The 14,338-nt window shown below is 60.0% G+C and overlaps 1 protein-coding gene across 1 annotated transcript; it reads left to right on the top strand.

Moving 5' to 3' along the window:
- The first annotated feature begins 7,552 nt into the window (after positions 1 to 7,552).
- On the top strand, positions 7,553 to 14,020 carry TEKTIP1 (tektin bundle interacting protein 1). Its single transcript, XM_054013781.1, has 4 exons — positions 7,553 to 7,721; positions 8,696 to 8,928; positions 12,061 to 12,186; positions 12,728 to 14,020. Exons 1-4 carry the CDS (start codon positions 7,648 to 7,650, stop codon positions 12,868 to 12,870), a joined length of 576 nt encoding a protein of 191 aa, XP_053869756.1. The 5' UTR covers positions 7,553 to 7,647; the 3' UTR covers positions 12,871 to 14,020.
- Positions 14,021 to 14,338: the final 318 nt, after the last annotated feature.

Here is a 14,338-nt window from a genome sequence, read left to right as displayed (position 1 = left end):
AGGCTAAAGACTCAGGGTGGGTCATGTCTGTTCTTCTCTCATCCCGCCTCCCCTAAATCTTCTTAAACAGCAACAAGTTTTTGAATTAAAAATGGGGCCAGGATGGCACGGAGCATGTTCTGCAATTGGATCCCTGAGTGTGTGTCACGGACTCACAGATCGTGCCCACTCTTGGCCCCGTGCGGTCCGTGGGGGGTGCCCCTTTCAGTGAGACAACCCTTCTCGGGGGTCCACTCTCTCTCGGGGTCAGGCCCCTCTACCTCCTGGAGCCGCACCTCTCTGAGCCTTAGCATGCCTGTCTCTCGCCGTGGGCCCCCTCAGGGAGTCCACTTGCTCTGGACCCCCCGGGCCTCCACCCGCAAAGGGGTTGATGCAACCCTTTTCTCTAGACCGGAGTGACTCTCAGACAGCATAAAACAGGAGGATTTATTGAGAGTTGAACACAGCACAGGAAACTCTCAGGCCTGGCCTCCCTCAGCCCAGCACATCCCAGTCTCTCTGCATCCAGGTGGGCTCTGCCTGCTCCCCCTCTCCAGCCCAGAGCCCCCCTGCTCCCACCTGGGCATCTGAGATCACCGGCCCCAGGCCCCGCCTCTGTCCATTGTCTTCTCTCCAGGTAAACAGGGTCATAAAGCGGGGCCTCCTCTCCTCGCTTCTGTCCTCTGGCTGGAACCGGCTGGTTAGGTCACTGGGTCCTCACTCTGCAGCCCATTGTCCGCCCACTGGCCAGAACCAGCTGCGTCTCCTCAGCTGGGCCTCTGGGTCGCCAGGTCACCGGTCACTGGGGTATCCATCCTCCCGGCCATCGGCTGGGTCCCCAAGTCCTCTCTCCGGTCCTCTGCAAAACACACTCCCTCTCCCCTCACCTTGTTAAACCAGTAATACGCAGGGAAACTGAGTCCCACCCCCTCCGCATGCAAACCATTGAAACTCCACAGAAAACAAGAAAACCCCCCACTTCGTCACAGTGTGCATCCCCAAGTAGCATGTGTATTGGAAGGTGTGCTGGGGCCAGCCCTTGGGCCTGATTGAGCTCCTGCAATTGCTTGTGATCTCCGTAGAGCGGGGTAGTCAATTCTTTTTTGTCAAGGTCCAAATTTCTTGGTCAAGATGTCAAGTTCTGGACTCCCAGAGAAACACAAGTGCCCCTGTTCAACACATACAATGCTGTGAAATATACCCAGGGCCTATATTGCTTATATTTTTACTGCATTAAGTGTAAAATAAAATCAAACCACTGTATAACCTAAAAATAACCTCCAAGAAAGATGTAATTTATCTGAGACTGAGAAAGTACTTAAGTAAAATGTCAAACATGCAAATATTAGCATTAAAAACTTTCAGACAACTGTTTCAAGTTTTGAATGAGTTTTGTCAAATACAATTATTGTAATGTAGACACATCTACATATAGATAAACATATTCAAAACTTTTCAGGTCTTTTGTGGTTTATTTAACATAAGTATCAGTTTTATTTGAAAGAAAATAACACTTAGTACACATGAACTCTTTATCTTTTATGATTCAAGTCTTTCCAATAACAAATACACACCCACCTACATGTTTATTAAGCAAAAGAATCATGAATTAGTGCAAAATCCCTGTTAAAACTGTAGTATCACTACTGAAAATGTAATTTTATACAGCAACACACATTTAAAATGAAATGGGTGTGAATAATGTAGAATGACTCTAGTGCTCGCCAGCAGTGGGAAAAGTGACAGGTCCTCTGCTGGCCAAGGGCCTTGAAGTTTGGAGTGAGTTCAGTCCAGGCAAGACGGAGGTGACTGCACAGACGATGATCAGTCAGAACAGCGATTACGAGATTTAATGTTAAGTGTTGCAACTCACACACACATGTGCCAAACATAGCCAGAATGGTAAATGCCACCTTCCTCGAGTGCGGATACGTGGAGTCCAGCACAAGGGTTGTCCAGAAAGTTTCAGATGTAGTTTCAATGTACTGCATCTTAATCACGTCATCCACTTGTAAATCAGTAAGCTCCAGCTGTAGTTTTGCTTTTTCAAATCTGGAAAGAATGCTTTTGCTTGATCACACCAAATACCATTTGCTTGTACCACAAATGGGTTCCTTACACACAGGACGATGTCTTTAACATCTTGAAATCTCAGCTGGAAGTTTTGAAGAAGCCTGGCCAGAGATGATGCCATCTAATTCACATCTGCAGTGTCCCAGCAGCTTAGCAACGTTGGGAAATGCAGCATCTCCCCAGTTGTCTGAGATTGGCAACTTTCTGAAGGTGACAACACTGTCTTTCTTCTCTGTAAAAAGGGTTTCAGCTGTAGTAACCATACACTGCTTAATAACATCCGCATCTGTCAAAGGGTTTTGCCGTTACCCCACACACCTCAATGAAGTTTCAGTTGCCTTTTCCTGAGCACAAGTAGCCTTTGAAATAATATTTGTGCTCTGAAAAAATGCATCCTTTAATGAAGCAATCTTGTCTCATCTTAAACAGGAAGTCAGTGGGTATTTGTGGTCAAAATCCACGTGCTTTGTTTTGTAGTGTCATTTGATGCACCTGGTTTTAACACCAGCCAGTCTCTGTACCAATTAAACACACTAGTCGACCCCTTTGGGGGTTGTGGGAAAATAAAACAGTCAGCGTCAGTCCCCTCTGCTTTAAATGAACAGTTTTCAGTGTCAAATTTCCTTTTTTTGCTGCCATTTTTAAACACGGTGCCGTAACACGTCCTCGAAAGCACAGGCGGTGGGATTCCCTTGGGTCCCCTTTGCTCCTCCTGCAGTTCTTGGGACTCTTCACTGCTCTGAAGCCGCGATTTCCAGCGGGGCCGAATGGGTGCAGGGAGGAAGAGGAGAAGAGGGAGAGGCACAAGAGCCCTCTCCTTGTCCCAAGCGTAGAGGGAAGGGAAGAGCAGAGCTGCTGCAAGCCACTGAACTCTTTCCTCTCTCCTGTAAAAATGGCACCTGTGAGGGAGGGGCGGAGGGCACCGCCTGCTTCCTGCAGCAGCCCCGGTTAGCAGCAAGGGAACAAACAGACACTCAGAAGAGGTTTCTCCAAGACAGACAGGAAATGTGCAGCCTCAGACATTTGAACTGCAGGGTCTGTAACCCAGGGGGCCATTTTAGATTTTGATTGGGGCGGTGGGTAGCATTCCAGGGGCTGCTTGGCTGTCAGCCCGAAGCAGCCGGGCTCCCACTGTCAGGCCTTAAATTCAGGTGCATGGATTGGAGCTGGATGAATGTTTGGGAACCCCCCTGTGTCTGCTGCCGGGCTGAAGCGCGAGTCCCTGAGAGCCTCCAGTGGGGCTGAAGTTTGGAGTCCCAGCGGGCCTCAGGCAGGACTGAAGCCTGGAGTCCCACACGCTTCCGGTAGGGCTGCCCCCGTCACAGCGCCCCTCAGGCTGCCCCCGTCACAGCGCCCCTCAGGCTGCCCCCGTCACAGCGCGTCTCAGGCTGCCCCCGGTCACAGCGCCTCAGGCTGCCCCCGTCACACCGCCTCAGACTGGCCCCCGGTCACAGCGCGCCTCAGACTGGCCCCCGGTCACAGCGCACCTCAGGCTGGCCCCCGGTCACAGCGCGCCTCAGGCTGCCCCCGTCACACCACCTCAGACTGGCCCCCGGTCACAGCGCCTCAGCCTAGCCCCCGTCACAGCGCCTCAGGCTGCCCCAGTCACACTGCCTCAGGCTGCCCCCGTCACAGCGCGTCTCAGGCTGCCCCCGGTCACAGCGCCTCAGGCTGCCCCCGTCACACCACCTCAGACTGGCCCCCGGTCACAGCGCCCCTCAGGCTGCCCCGCGGTCACAGCGCGCCTCAGGCTGCCCCCCGGTCACAGCGCCCCTCAGGCTGGCCCCCGGTCACAGCGCGCCTCAGGCTGGCCCCCGGTCACAGCGCCTCAGGCTGCCCCCGGTCACACCGCCTCAGACTGGCCCCTGGTCACAGCGCCTCAGCCTGGCCCCCGGTCACACTGCCCCAGGCTGGCCCCCGGTCACAGCGCCTCAGCCTGGCCCCCGGTCACAGCGCGCCTCAGGCTGTCCCCGGTCACAGCGCTCCTCAGGCTGGCCCCCGGTCACAGCGCTCCTCAGGCTGGCCCCCGGTCACAGCGCGTCTCAGGCTGCCCCCGGTCACACCGCCTCAGACTGGCCCCCGGTCACAGCGCGTCTCAGGCTGCCTCCGGTCACAGCGCCTCAGGCTGCCTCCGGTCACAGCGCGTCTCAGGCTGCCTCCGGTCACAGCGCCTCAGGCTGGCCCCTGGTCACAGCGCCTCAGGCTGGCCCCCGGTCACAGCGCGTCTCAGGCTGCCCCCGGTCACAGCGCGTCTCAGGCTGGCCCCCGGTCACAGCGCGTCTCAGGCTGGCCCCCGGTCACAGCGCCTCAGGCTGGCCCCCGGTCACAGCGCGTCTCAGGCTGGCCCCCGGTCACAGCGCGTCTCAGGCTGCCCCCGGTCACAGCGCGCCTCAGGCTGGCCCCCGGTCACAGCGCTCCTCAGGCTGGCCCCCGGTCACAGCGCGTCTCAGGCTGGCCCCCGGTCACAGCGCGTCTCAGGCTGCCCCCGGTCACAGCGCCTCAGGCTGCCTCCGGTCACAGCGCCTCAGGCTGCCTCCGGTCACAGCGCCTCAGGCTGGCCCCGTCACAGCGCCTCAGCCTGGCCCCGGTCACAGCGCTCCTCAGGCTGGCCCCCGGTCACAGCGTCTCAGCCTGGCCCCGTCACAGCACCTCAGGCTGGCCCCCGGTCACAGCGCCTCAGCCTGGCCCCGGTCACAGCGCCCCTCAGCCTGGCCCCCGGTCACAGCGCCTCAGCCTGGCCCCGGTCACAGCGCCTCAGCCTGGCCCCGGTCACAGCGCCCCTCAGCCTGGCCCCCGGTCACAGCGCCCCTCAGCCTGGCCCCGGTCACAGCGCGCCTCAGGCTGCCCCCGGTCACAGCGCTCCTCAGGCTGCCCCCGGTCACAGCGCGTCTCAGGCTGGCCCCCGGTCACAGCGCCTCAGCCTGGCCCCGTCACACTGACTCAGGCTGGCCCCCGGTCACAGCGCGTCTCAGGCTGCCCCCGTTACAGCGCCTCAGGCTGCCTCCGGTCACAGCGCCTCAGGCTGGCCCCCGGTCACAGCGCCTCAGCCTGGCCCCGGTCACAGCGCTCCTCAGGCTGGCCCCCGGTCACAGCGCCCCTCAGCCTGGCCCCGGTCACAGCGCGCCTCAGGCTGCCCCCGGTCACAGCGCTCCTCAGGCTGCCCCCGGTCACAGCGCGTCTCAGGCTGGCCCCCGGTCACAGCGCCTCAGCCTGGCCCCGTCACACTGACTCAGGCTGGCCCCCGGTCACAGCGCGTCTCAGGCTGCCCCCGTTACAGCGCCTCAGGCTGCCTCCGGTCACAGCGCCTCAGGCTGGCCCCCGGTCACAGCGCCTCAGCCTGGCCCCGGTCACAGCGCTCCTCAGGCTGGCCCCCGGTCACAGCGTCTCAGGCTGCCCCCGGTCACAGTGCCTCAGGCTGCCTCCGGTCACAGCGCTCCTCAGGCTGGCCCCCGGTCACAGCGCCTCAGCCTGGCCCCGTCACAGCGCCTCAGCCTGGCCCCGTCACAGCACCTCAGGCTGGCCCCCGGTCACAGCGCCTCAGCCTGGCCCCGGTCACAGCGCCTCAGCCTGGCCCCGGTCACAGCGCCCCTCAGCCTGGCCCCCGGTCACAGCGCCTCAGCCTGGCCCCGGTCACAGCGCGCCTCAGGCTGCCCCCGGTCACAGCGCTCCTCAGGCTGCCCCCGGTCACAGCGCGTCTCAGGCTGGCCCCCGGTCACAGCGCCTCAGCCTGGCCCCGTCACACTGACTCAGGCTGCCCCCGGTCACAGCGCTCCTCAGGCTGCCCCCAGTCACAGCGCGTCTCAGGCTGCCCCCGGTCACAGCGCGCCTCAGGCTGGCCTGCAGTCCCAGTGTGTTTCCCGGCGCGGCTGAAGTCCCCACATGCCTCAGGCGGGGCTGGAGCCCTGAGTCCTGGCGGGGCTGAAGTTCCAAGTCCCAGTGCGCCTCCCGTGGGGCTGCAGCCCCGTGGGAAGTGCGCCTGGACTTGGGGCTTCAGCCGCCAGGAATCCTAGCTGCAGCTCTGTGGGAAGCACCTCTGGACTGACGCACCCTTGCAGGGCTGAAGCCCTGAGCCCCCATGAGCCCTGCGGTCTGCTGAAAAGGCTCTCACAGTCTGGATTTGGACCGTGGGCTACCTATTGACTACCCCCATGCAGGCAGCTGGAGCAGTCTCTGCAAAAGTCACACACAGCATTCATGCAAAACAGTAAGACTCACATAGACTCTCATACAACATAACAAGGGAAAATCCCCACTTCATCACACCTTGTCTCACTAAACAATCATAATCCATGCAGCGGTGTACACTAAGATGGGGACAACCAAATCCTCATGCTTCAGGACATAAACAGATCACAGGGGTCAGGAAGGAATCGTTTTCCCATAGGTCAGGGGTAGGCAACCTATGGCACGTGTGCCGAACGCGGTACGCAAGCTGATTTTCAGTGGCACTCACACTGCCCGGGTCCTGGCCAGTGGGCCAGGGGGCTCTGCATTTTAATTTCATTTTAAATGAAGCTTCTTAAACATTTTTAAAACCTTATTTACTTTACATACAACAACAGTTTACTTCTATATTCTAGACTTATAGAAAGAGACCTTTTAAAAACCTTAAAATGTATGACTGGCCCATGAAACCTTAAATCAGAGTGACTAAATGAGGACTCGGCCCAGCACTTCTGAAAGGTGGTCGACCCCCGCCATAGGTGCTACGGGGCACACCAGGCTGGGCACTGTGTGTAGACGGGCCGTTGTCTCCCTTTGAAGGAAGAAGTGCAGATTTCCGTTTGCCCGTTGAGAGCGCTAGAATGCCCTTTGTGGCGGAGGGAGGCTAAAGGAGGTTTCCGCTTCCCTCGTGAGTTGGTAACTGGCTCAAATACTTTGTGCTCACAAGACAGAATTTAGGGAGGTGATTGCGGTTGGAGTCCCCCGGTACCTCACTTTTCTCCTGTGCACTATCTCTGGTGGGCACGATGCCATACTGGGCGTCCTGTCTAGGTGGGTGGGGTGCTGCCGGGAGGCTTCTCTGCTGGAGGTAGAATCTGTACGGACATTGGCGTGAAAACTGAATTCCCTGCAGCCGGGGCAGAAGTGTATATGTTGGGGGTGGGAACTGAGCGAGTCGAACTGACGAGGGTCTGGCAGCCCAGGCTGGGGCGGCTGGAGTGCTGCTTGTAGCGAGAGAGTGGTGACAAAGCAGCCAGGGAGGGTCTCGGCGCTGGTGGTTGCTGCTGCCCCAAGCTGTGACCCTTTTCACGGGGTGGGTGGGTGTTAAAGCAGATTCCGGCCAGATCGGATCCTAGGGCACCCTGCCTCGTTGTACTGCAAGGACATACTGAGAGGAGCCAGAAGAAAACCTTCCCGTTCCCCCGGGAGGGATGGTCCTGAATCCCGCTGCCCTAAGCCTGCCACTCCCTGCCCTGGGAGACAAAGTCTAGCTGCTTCCTGCTTTGCCAGCCAGCCTGCCTGGTTGCTAGGGGATGGTTGCCAGGCTTTGTGTTGGGCAACAGTAGCCCAGGAGGATGGCTGGCAGCAGCAGTGAGCTGGCAGCAGCCCGGGCAGGGGCAGCGTGGCCTGGAGGAGGTGGGCACGGAGGGCATGGATTTGGAGGCAGACCGACCATACGTCCCTCAGGGGACTCTGGAGACAGACTTCCCAACCCCGTTGTACAGGTGAGAGGCTCACTGGCGTCTGCCTGCAGGTCTCTGGCTCTTCTAATACCCGGAATCCCTCGCCGGCTGGGGGCAGCGAGAAGCGGGGCTGGGAGCCAGGCCCTCTTGAGTCCCAATCCCAGCTCTGTCACTTCGCCTCGCTGGGCCTCAGTTTCCCTGGTGGTAGAGTGGGGATGATGGTCTGCTCCCAGAATGCCATGGGTGGGGGGTGCTGTGCCAGGCAGCCAAGGTGGTGGCCAAGAGGGAACAGAAATACCTCTTCAGCGGGGATGGGAAGCAACCCTGAAACCAACCCCTCACTGCCGGCTGTTCTCCTTCATTACCAGGTTCTCAAGGGACCCCCTGCCCCCAGTCCATGTAAATCTCAGGCTCCTGCATGTTGCATGTGGCTGGCAGGCAGCCTTCGCTGCCTTTAGACAGCAATTGGTTACTCGCTATCATGTGCGTGTGCGCTCTGACCCCTGGGTCAACCAAGGATACACGTGTGTGTGTATATGTGTGTGCGCGCTCTGACCCCTGGGTGAACCAAGGATACGTGTGTGTGTGTGTTCTGACCACTGGGTGAACCAAGGATACACACGTGTGTGTGTGTGTGTGTGTGTGTTCTGACCCCTGGGTGAAGCAAGGATACACACGTGTGTGTGTGTGTGTGTTCTGACCCCTGGGTGAAGCAAGGATACATATGTGTGTGTGTGTGTATGTGTACATGTGTGTTCTGACCCCTGGCTGAGCCCATGTGGGTGTCCTAGGGATCCCGCATTCTCCACTGTGGGAACAGCTTTCTCTGAGCTCCTACCCCAGCTCGCTGAGGCCTGACCCCAGCAGCCTGGCTCTGAGCTCAGCCGCCATGCCCGAGGCGTGTGCTCCCTGGAGCAGGAGCCAGGTTGGCCCCACGTGTCTCCTCCCTGTCCCGCCGGCCGTGCAATCCCTCCTTCGGCGGGAGCTAGGGCAGTGACGGCTCCTTTCCCCTGCAGTGACGAGTACCTCACGCTGCGCGGGCCCCGCAATGCCCCCGTCCTGAAGCAGGCCGTGCGCTGGAAGTGCACCCCCATGGGCCGAGACGCCATCCCCCAGACCTGGTACACGGGGCTGACCAACAGCGACAACCGAGACGTCTGGTACACGCTCACCAGTGGCCTGAGCCGCGAGGCCTACCACCGCTGGGCCCGCTCCCTTGCCAAGAGGGAGCGGAAGACCTTGCCCCCTGGTAAGGAGGTGGGGCTGGGAGTGGGGGCCGGGTGCGGAGATGGAGAGCATCGGTGTATGGAACTTGAAACCCGCCCTCCGTCTCGTGTCCTGCACCATGCCCATCTGCAGAGCGAGACTGTTCCCAGAGCCGGTCGGCACAGGGCGACCCAAGAGCCACTAAACCCTGCAGCTGCTATTGCCGCTGCGCCATGTCCACTTGCAGCCCGCAGGAGCCCCTTGCAAACCCCTGCGCTGCCTGCACAGGGCGACAAGCTGCTGCCAAAATGCCTCCCCTGGGGCAGGGCACCAGCCGCCTGTTTCCAAAGTCATCCTGTTGATACCAACAGCTGGCTCCTGGCATCGCCCGGACCGGTTCTGGGGAAGGTCTTGCTCTGCAGATGGGCCCGTGCTGAGCAAGGACAGGCGAGTTTTCCCACAATACATGGGACAGCTCAGTGCAGCGCCGAGAACCGTGGGGGTGACCCCAGCGTTCCTAGCACCTTGCCCGGGGGAATGCAGGGGGCGAATGTGCAGGGTGGCTGCTCACTTCTGGCACTGTGGCAGGAATCCTGGGTTCCATCTTAGCTCTGCCCCCAACTCGCTGTGGGACCGTCACCTAACCACTCTGCTTTCTGCTCTCTGATGCTCATTGGTGCTGCATTCCCTGAGGCATCGGGCTATTGATCTCAGCTTGCTGGCTGGCTACTCATCTGTATTGTCCTTAAGACACGTTTGTAGGATGCTGGGAAATAGAACATCGACTAATCGTCCTTTTCAAAAATCTCTGCTGAGGCTTGTGGCGGCCTCGTATTCTGTGTGTCCAGCCCCTAGCGCACAGAAACGGCAGTCACGGACCAGGACTCCAATGGCATGGCAACAAAACCTTGCAGCAGTGAGTCTCCGAGTCCAGGGCTTCAAACTCGGCCTCGTGCTCCGGGGCTGGAAACAGCTGTACAGACGCTCCCGTTTGCCTTCTGAGACCCACCCCTGCGCTGGGTCCCGGAGCTGGAGCGGGAACGTCTGCACAGCTGTTTCCAGCCGCGGAGCGCAAACCCTGGGGGAACAGGGCTGTAGCCCTGACCTCTTACACTCACTGATGGGGGGCAGGGGTCTTGCAGTGCAGACGTGCCCCAGGCACTTTGCTAATTAAAAAAACTACTAAGAATGTGACTAAGACGTGCTGAAAGAAACCTGACCGATTACCTTGCAGATTCTCCTCCTTTTGTTTGGCTAGATACGTGTTAAACACGTGATTGGAGCAGCCATTTAATAATAGCCCCAACCAATGCCCTAAAAGCTACTGGGGCCGACTGCCTGCTGCCCTGTGTCTGCATAACACCAGCTGCAGGGCAACGGCGCGTCAGCCCAGTTCTGCGCTCGCTCTGCCCCGGCGTGAGTGCTGATGGGGTCAGACGGGGGAATCACGTCTGGCGTTTTATGGGCCCTGGGAGTCTCATCTCTCCAATGACTGCGGAGGTGATGTGGATCCAATGCAAATTCATGGCATGGGGCGTCTTTCCATGCCAGGCTCCTTTAGGGAGGGAGCCGAGCGTGGCAATGTCAATCTGCCTAGATGATGAGTTTTTAGTCAGTGTGTGTTATCCTAATGCCTGGGATCCCACCGTGCTGGGCGCTGGGCAAGCACAGACCAAGGAGACGCTCCCTGCCCTGAAAAGCTGACTGGCCAAGACGAGACAATGGCTGGATACAGGCCGCCATGTGAGCCCACGGAAACACGGCGCTGATCAGCACGACCAGTGGCCTAATCGCTGTCAGGCTTTCTGTAAAGGAACTTCTTGAGCTGACCTTGATTCCCAGGCAGGGCCGATGGGACCCCTCTAACCGTGCGTGTACGCGGGAGCCTGGCTAGCCGGCCCTCGGGGGAGCCGGGCCAGGGATTGCACCAGAACTGCTGTAGTCAAGGCCAGGGGAAATGCAGGATTTCCACAGAGGCAGCGTCAAGGCCGTGCCGTATGCAAGCGACGCTGCAGGCAGTGGTCGGGGGAGGGAGGTCCAGGGCCGAGGGTGCCCCAAGGCTATGGGAAGTGGGAGCAAGTCAAGGCTCTGATGTTCCGCATGAGTCACGCACCCATCGCTGCTTCTGCGCATCTGCCCCTTGTGGGAATGTGCCAGGGCCCTCAGGGGCATGTCGGGGACTCAGGGCCGTGCTGCACACTGGGCACTCGGGGTTGGTACGAGGCACCAACAGTCCAGCAGGGGGAGCGCCCGTTCTTTGCACAGCAGCTGGAAGGACCGGGACAGCTGTGCCGGGAGCTTTGGCCCCTGTTTTGGAGGTGGCGAAGGAGCTCTCCTCTGGACTGCAGGGGGAGGCCCCGGGGCCAGTCACCCCGGATCAGGGCATTAGGCAAGTCAGCCTGGATGGCGCCACGCTGACTGGGTGTGATGCAAAACTGCATCAGCTGGGCCTGAGTATCTGCAATGCAGGGGCTGAGAACTCCCTCTGCCCCCATATCCTGGCTGCTGCTTCGCCCACGCCCCCCCACCAGCCCATCTTTCCAGAGCCCCGCTCCTCCCTCTTCGGGGAACGCCGGCTCAGCTTTGAAATCTCTTGCGCTTCACGGGAGGTTGCGAGTTACAAAGTCGCTCGCTTGTGACCTCCTGGGAAAATCTCCATTGGGGCTGAAATTGTCTGTGCCAGGCCCTGACCCGCAGTGACGCTTTGGGGAAATCAGTTTTCAAGTACCTGACAAGCTGAGGTGGTGGGGGCAGGGGCAGGGAAATGTATTTTCTAGGCATTTAAACACAGTATTTTGCACATGGGTTTGACTGAGGTGTAAAATGTCACACTTGGCTAACCAGCCAGTGGAACCCCTTGCCACAAGACATGAATGCGGCCCGGCATTTACATGGTTACAAGAACAGGCTCAGAGCTGTGGTTATTAAGACAGGCCAGAGCTGTGTTAATCAGGATGGTAAATAGTTATAAGGCAGGTGAAGCGGCAGGTTTCAAGGCATTAGCCCCTGGCTAATGGGCTGAGCTCAGCAGGAGTGTTCCCTGCTATGAAGATTACTCCCACACCGTCTGTCACGGGTGCTGGAGCACGCCTGGAGCACGCCTGGCATCTCCTCGATCCGCGCCTGGCTGGGCTCCCTCCCCAGTGACTCTGCTGTGCTTGTTTTGCTCCAACAGCCTATGCCCAGCACCTGCGGGAGGGATCATGGTTTGACCCAGTGGTCCCTGCCCAGTACTTGGAGCCCAGCACCAGGTGGGGGGCCTTCCTGTGGAAAGACAAACCCGTCCTAGGGAAGGAGTATGGTAAGAGCTTGTGGCTTTGATCTTGAGGGCTGGGGGAGTGAGTGGGCAGAGCAGGTCACTGACTCTGACCCCGGAGGGACCTTTTGCTGCTTCTGAGTCCCCTCCCCCCCCCCACACACACACGCAGGGGGCCCGGAGGCAGTTTGCTGGGGGACTCCTGGTGCGAGACCTTGGGCAAATCGGGGCAGGGCTAGTGATCCGGCCCCTCCTTTGCCGGGTGCCCTGGGGGGCTGGGGGCGAGTCTCATGCCATTAGCCTGACAGCATGTTTGTAAAGGGAGAGGTGGGTTCGGGTGCAGCCTGGCCTCCCTGGCCTGTCCCCCCAGCCTCTCACACGTGGGGCATGTCCCTTCTCCTGTCCTCCAGCCGCGAAGCAGGGACAAGACCCGCAGCATCCCGAGTGCCCTGGGGAAGGCGTGTGAAGGGGCCAGCAGTGTTAAACCAGGGGCGAGGTCTGGCCGGGCAGACCCCTGGCTGCTCTCAACGTGGTTCTCAGAGTCTCTCCCCTGCCCCCCACTCACCTTCTCTCTCCTCCCCTCCAGTTGTCAACCGTAACCGCGCCAGCAGTGAGCTGAAGGGCCACGCTGGCTACGTCCCCTGCCTGGCCGCCCACACGCCCGCCTTCACCACCAGGGACTTCCGCACCTGGACGCTCTTCAGCCACCAGCCATCCACCAACCAGTAAACGCTGCTGTGCCGCAGGCTGCCTCCGTCGGGCTGGGGGGAGCGAGCAGGGTTGGGGCTGAGTCACCCCCAGTGGCCTGAGTTGCTGGGCTGCCAGGGGCTCCCGGGTGTCCTACTGCAAGGAGCCTGGCTCTGGGCCCGTGGCTGGCTGGAGTTGTGGCCAGCGGCCCTGGGTACCCGTGGCAGGCCTGTCTAGGCTGAGCAGACCCTTCCCACCCATGCACCTGCCTCAGCTGCTGTGCCACCCCCAGCGGGCTCCCCTCCGGGGAACACACAGCCTTGCCCGGCTGCCTTCCTAGCTCTGCCCAACCCCCGCCCCTCGGTCGAGCCTTGGGGCCGGAATGGGCAGCAGCCAGAGGAGTTAACGGCCCCCCAGCCGTTCATTTCTGCCCGGGCAGACACTGGCGCTGTGCATGGGCAGGGCCAGAGGGCTCCTGGCAGGCTGTGCACCCAGCAGCCCCTCGCTCCATGCCCCTTAGCTCGCTCCTTGGTGTGATGCTCCCTGCCCAGACTCACGTCTCTCCTGTGCTGGCCCGGCGTGGAGCTGCCTGGCTGTAGGGTCCTGGGCTGGGCCCAGGTTCCCCTTGACATGCACTTACTGGGGGTCCTCTAGGGCTCACCCACCGCCCCCAGTCCTCCCTTCCCTTGGCAGCAGAACCTGCTCTGGGCTCCTCCCCACACTGGCCTGGGGCCTTGTAGGGGACACAGTTGATGCTGGGGGCAGGCGTTCAGGCCCCCCAGGGTTCACTGCTCTGTTCTGCCTCGGTGGCACCACTGCTGCCCTGAGCTGGCCGTGCCCAGCAGGGCCCACCCAGCATCTCGCCACTGCTTTGTTCCTGCTGCAGGCAGCCCCAGAGGCTGGCAGCCGTTCTGCGCCAGCAGCTTCTTGAGACCATCTCCCAGGCCCTAGGACTGTCCTGCCTGGGCAGCTGGGCTTACCTGGCCCTATCCCCACCCCCCATCTCTCCAGGACCCACTCGCTCACCAGCGCCCCAGAGACTCATATAATCTCAGGGTTGGAAGGGACCTCAGGAGGTCATCTAGTCCAACCCCCTGCTCAAAGCAGGACCAATCTCCAGACAGATTTTTGCCCCAGATCCCTAAGTGGCCTCCTCAAGGATTGAGCTCACAACCCTAGGTTTAGTAGGCCAATGCTCGCCACTGCTTTGTTCCTGCTGCAGGCAGCCCCAGAGGCTGGCAGCCGTTCTGCGCCAGCAGCTTCTTGAGACCATCTCCCAGGCCCTAGGACTGTCCTGCCTGGGCAGCTGGGCTTACCTGGCCCTATCCCCACCCCCCATCTCTCCAGGACCCACTCGCTCACCAGCGCCCCAGAGACTCATATAATCTCAGGGTTGGAAGGGACCTCAGGAGGTCATCTAGTCCAACCCCCTGCTCAAAGCAGGACCAATCTCCAGACAGATTTTTGCCCCAGATCCCTAAGTGGCCTCCTCAAGGATTGAGCTCACAAC

Source organism: Malaclemys terrapin, chromosome 24 (genome assembly GCF_027887155.1).
Source record: "Malaclemys terrapin pileata isolate rMalTer1 chromosome 24, rMalTer1.hap1, whole genome shotgun sequence".
Classification (NCBI taxonomy): domain Eukaryota; kingdom Metazoa; phylum Chordata; order Testudines; family Emydidae; genus Malaclemys; species Malaclemys terrapin.
This window is presented reverse-complemented; position numbering and strand designations above follow the sequence as displayed.

Coding starts and splice junctions, on each gene's coding strand:
- TEKTIP1 (XM_054013781.1), top strand. CDS start 7,648: ATGGATTTGGAGGCAGACCGACCATACGTCCCTCAGGGGACTCTGGAG. Junction 8,929..12,060: donor GCGGAAGACCTTGCCCCCTG/GTAAGGAGGTGG, acceptor TTGCTCCAACAG/CCTATGCCCAGCACCTGCGG. Junction 12,187..12,727: donor CGTCCTAGGGAAGGAGTATG/GTAAGAGCTTGT, acceptor CCTCCCCTCCAG/TTGTCAACCGTAACCGCGCC.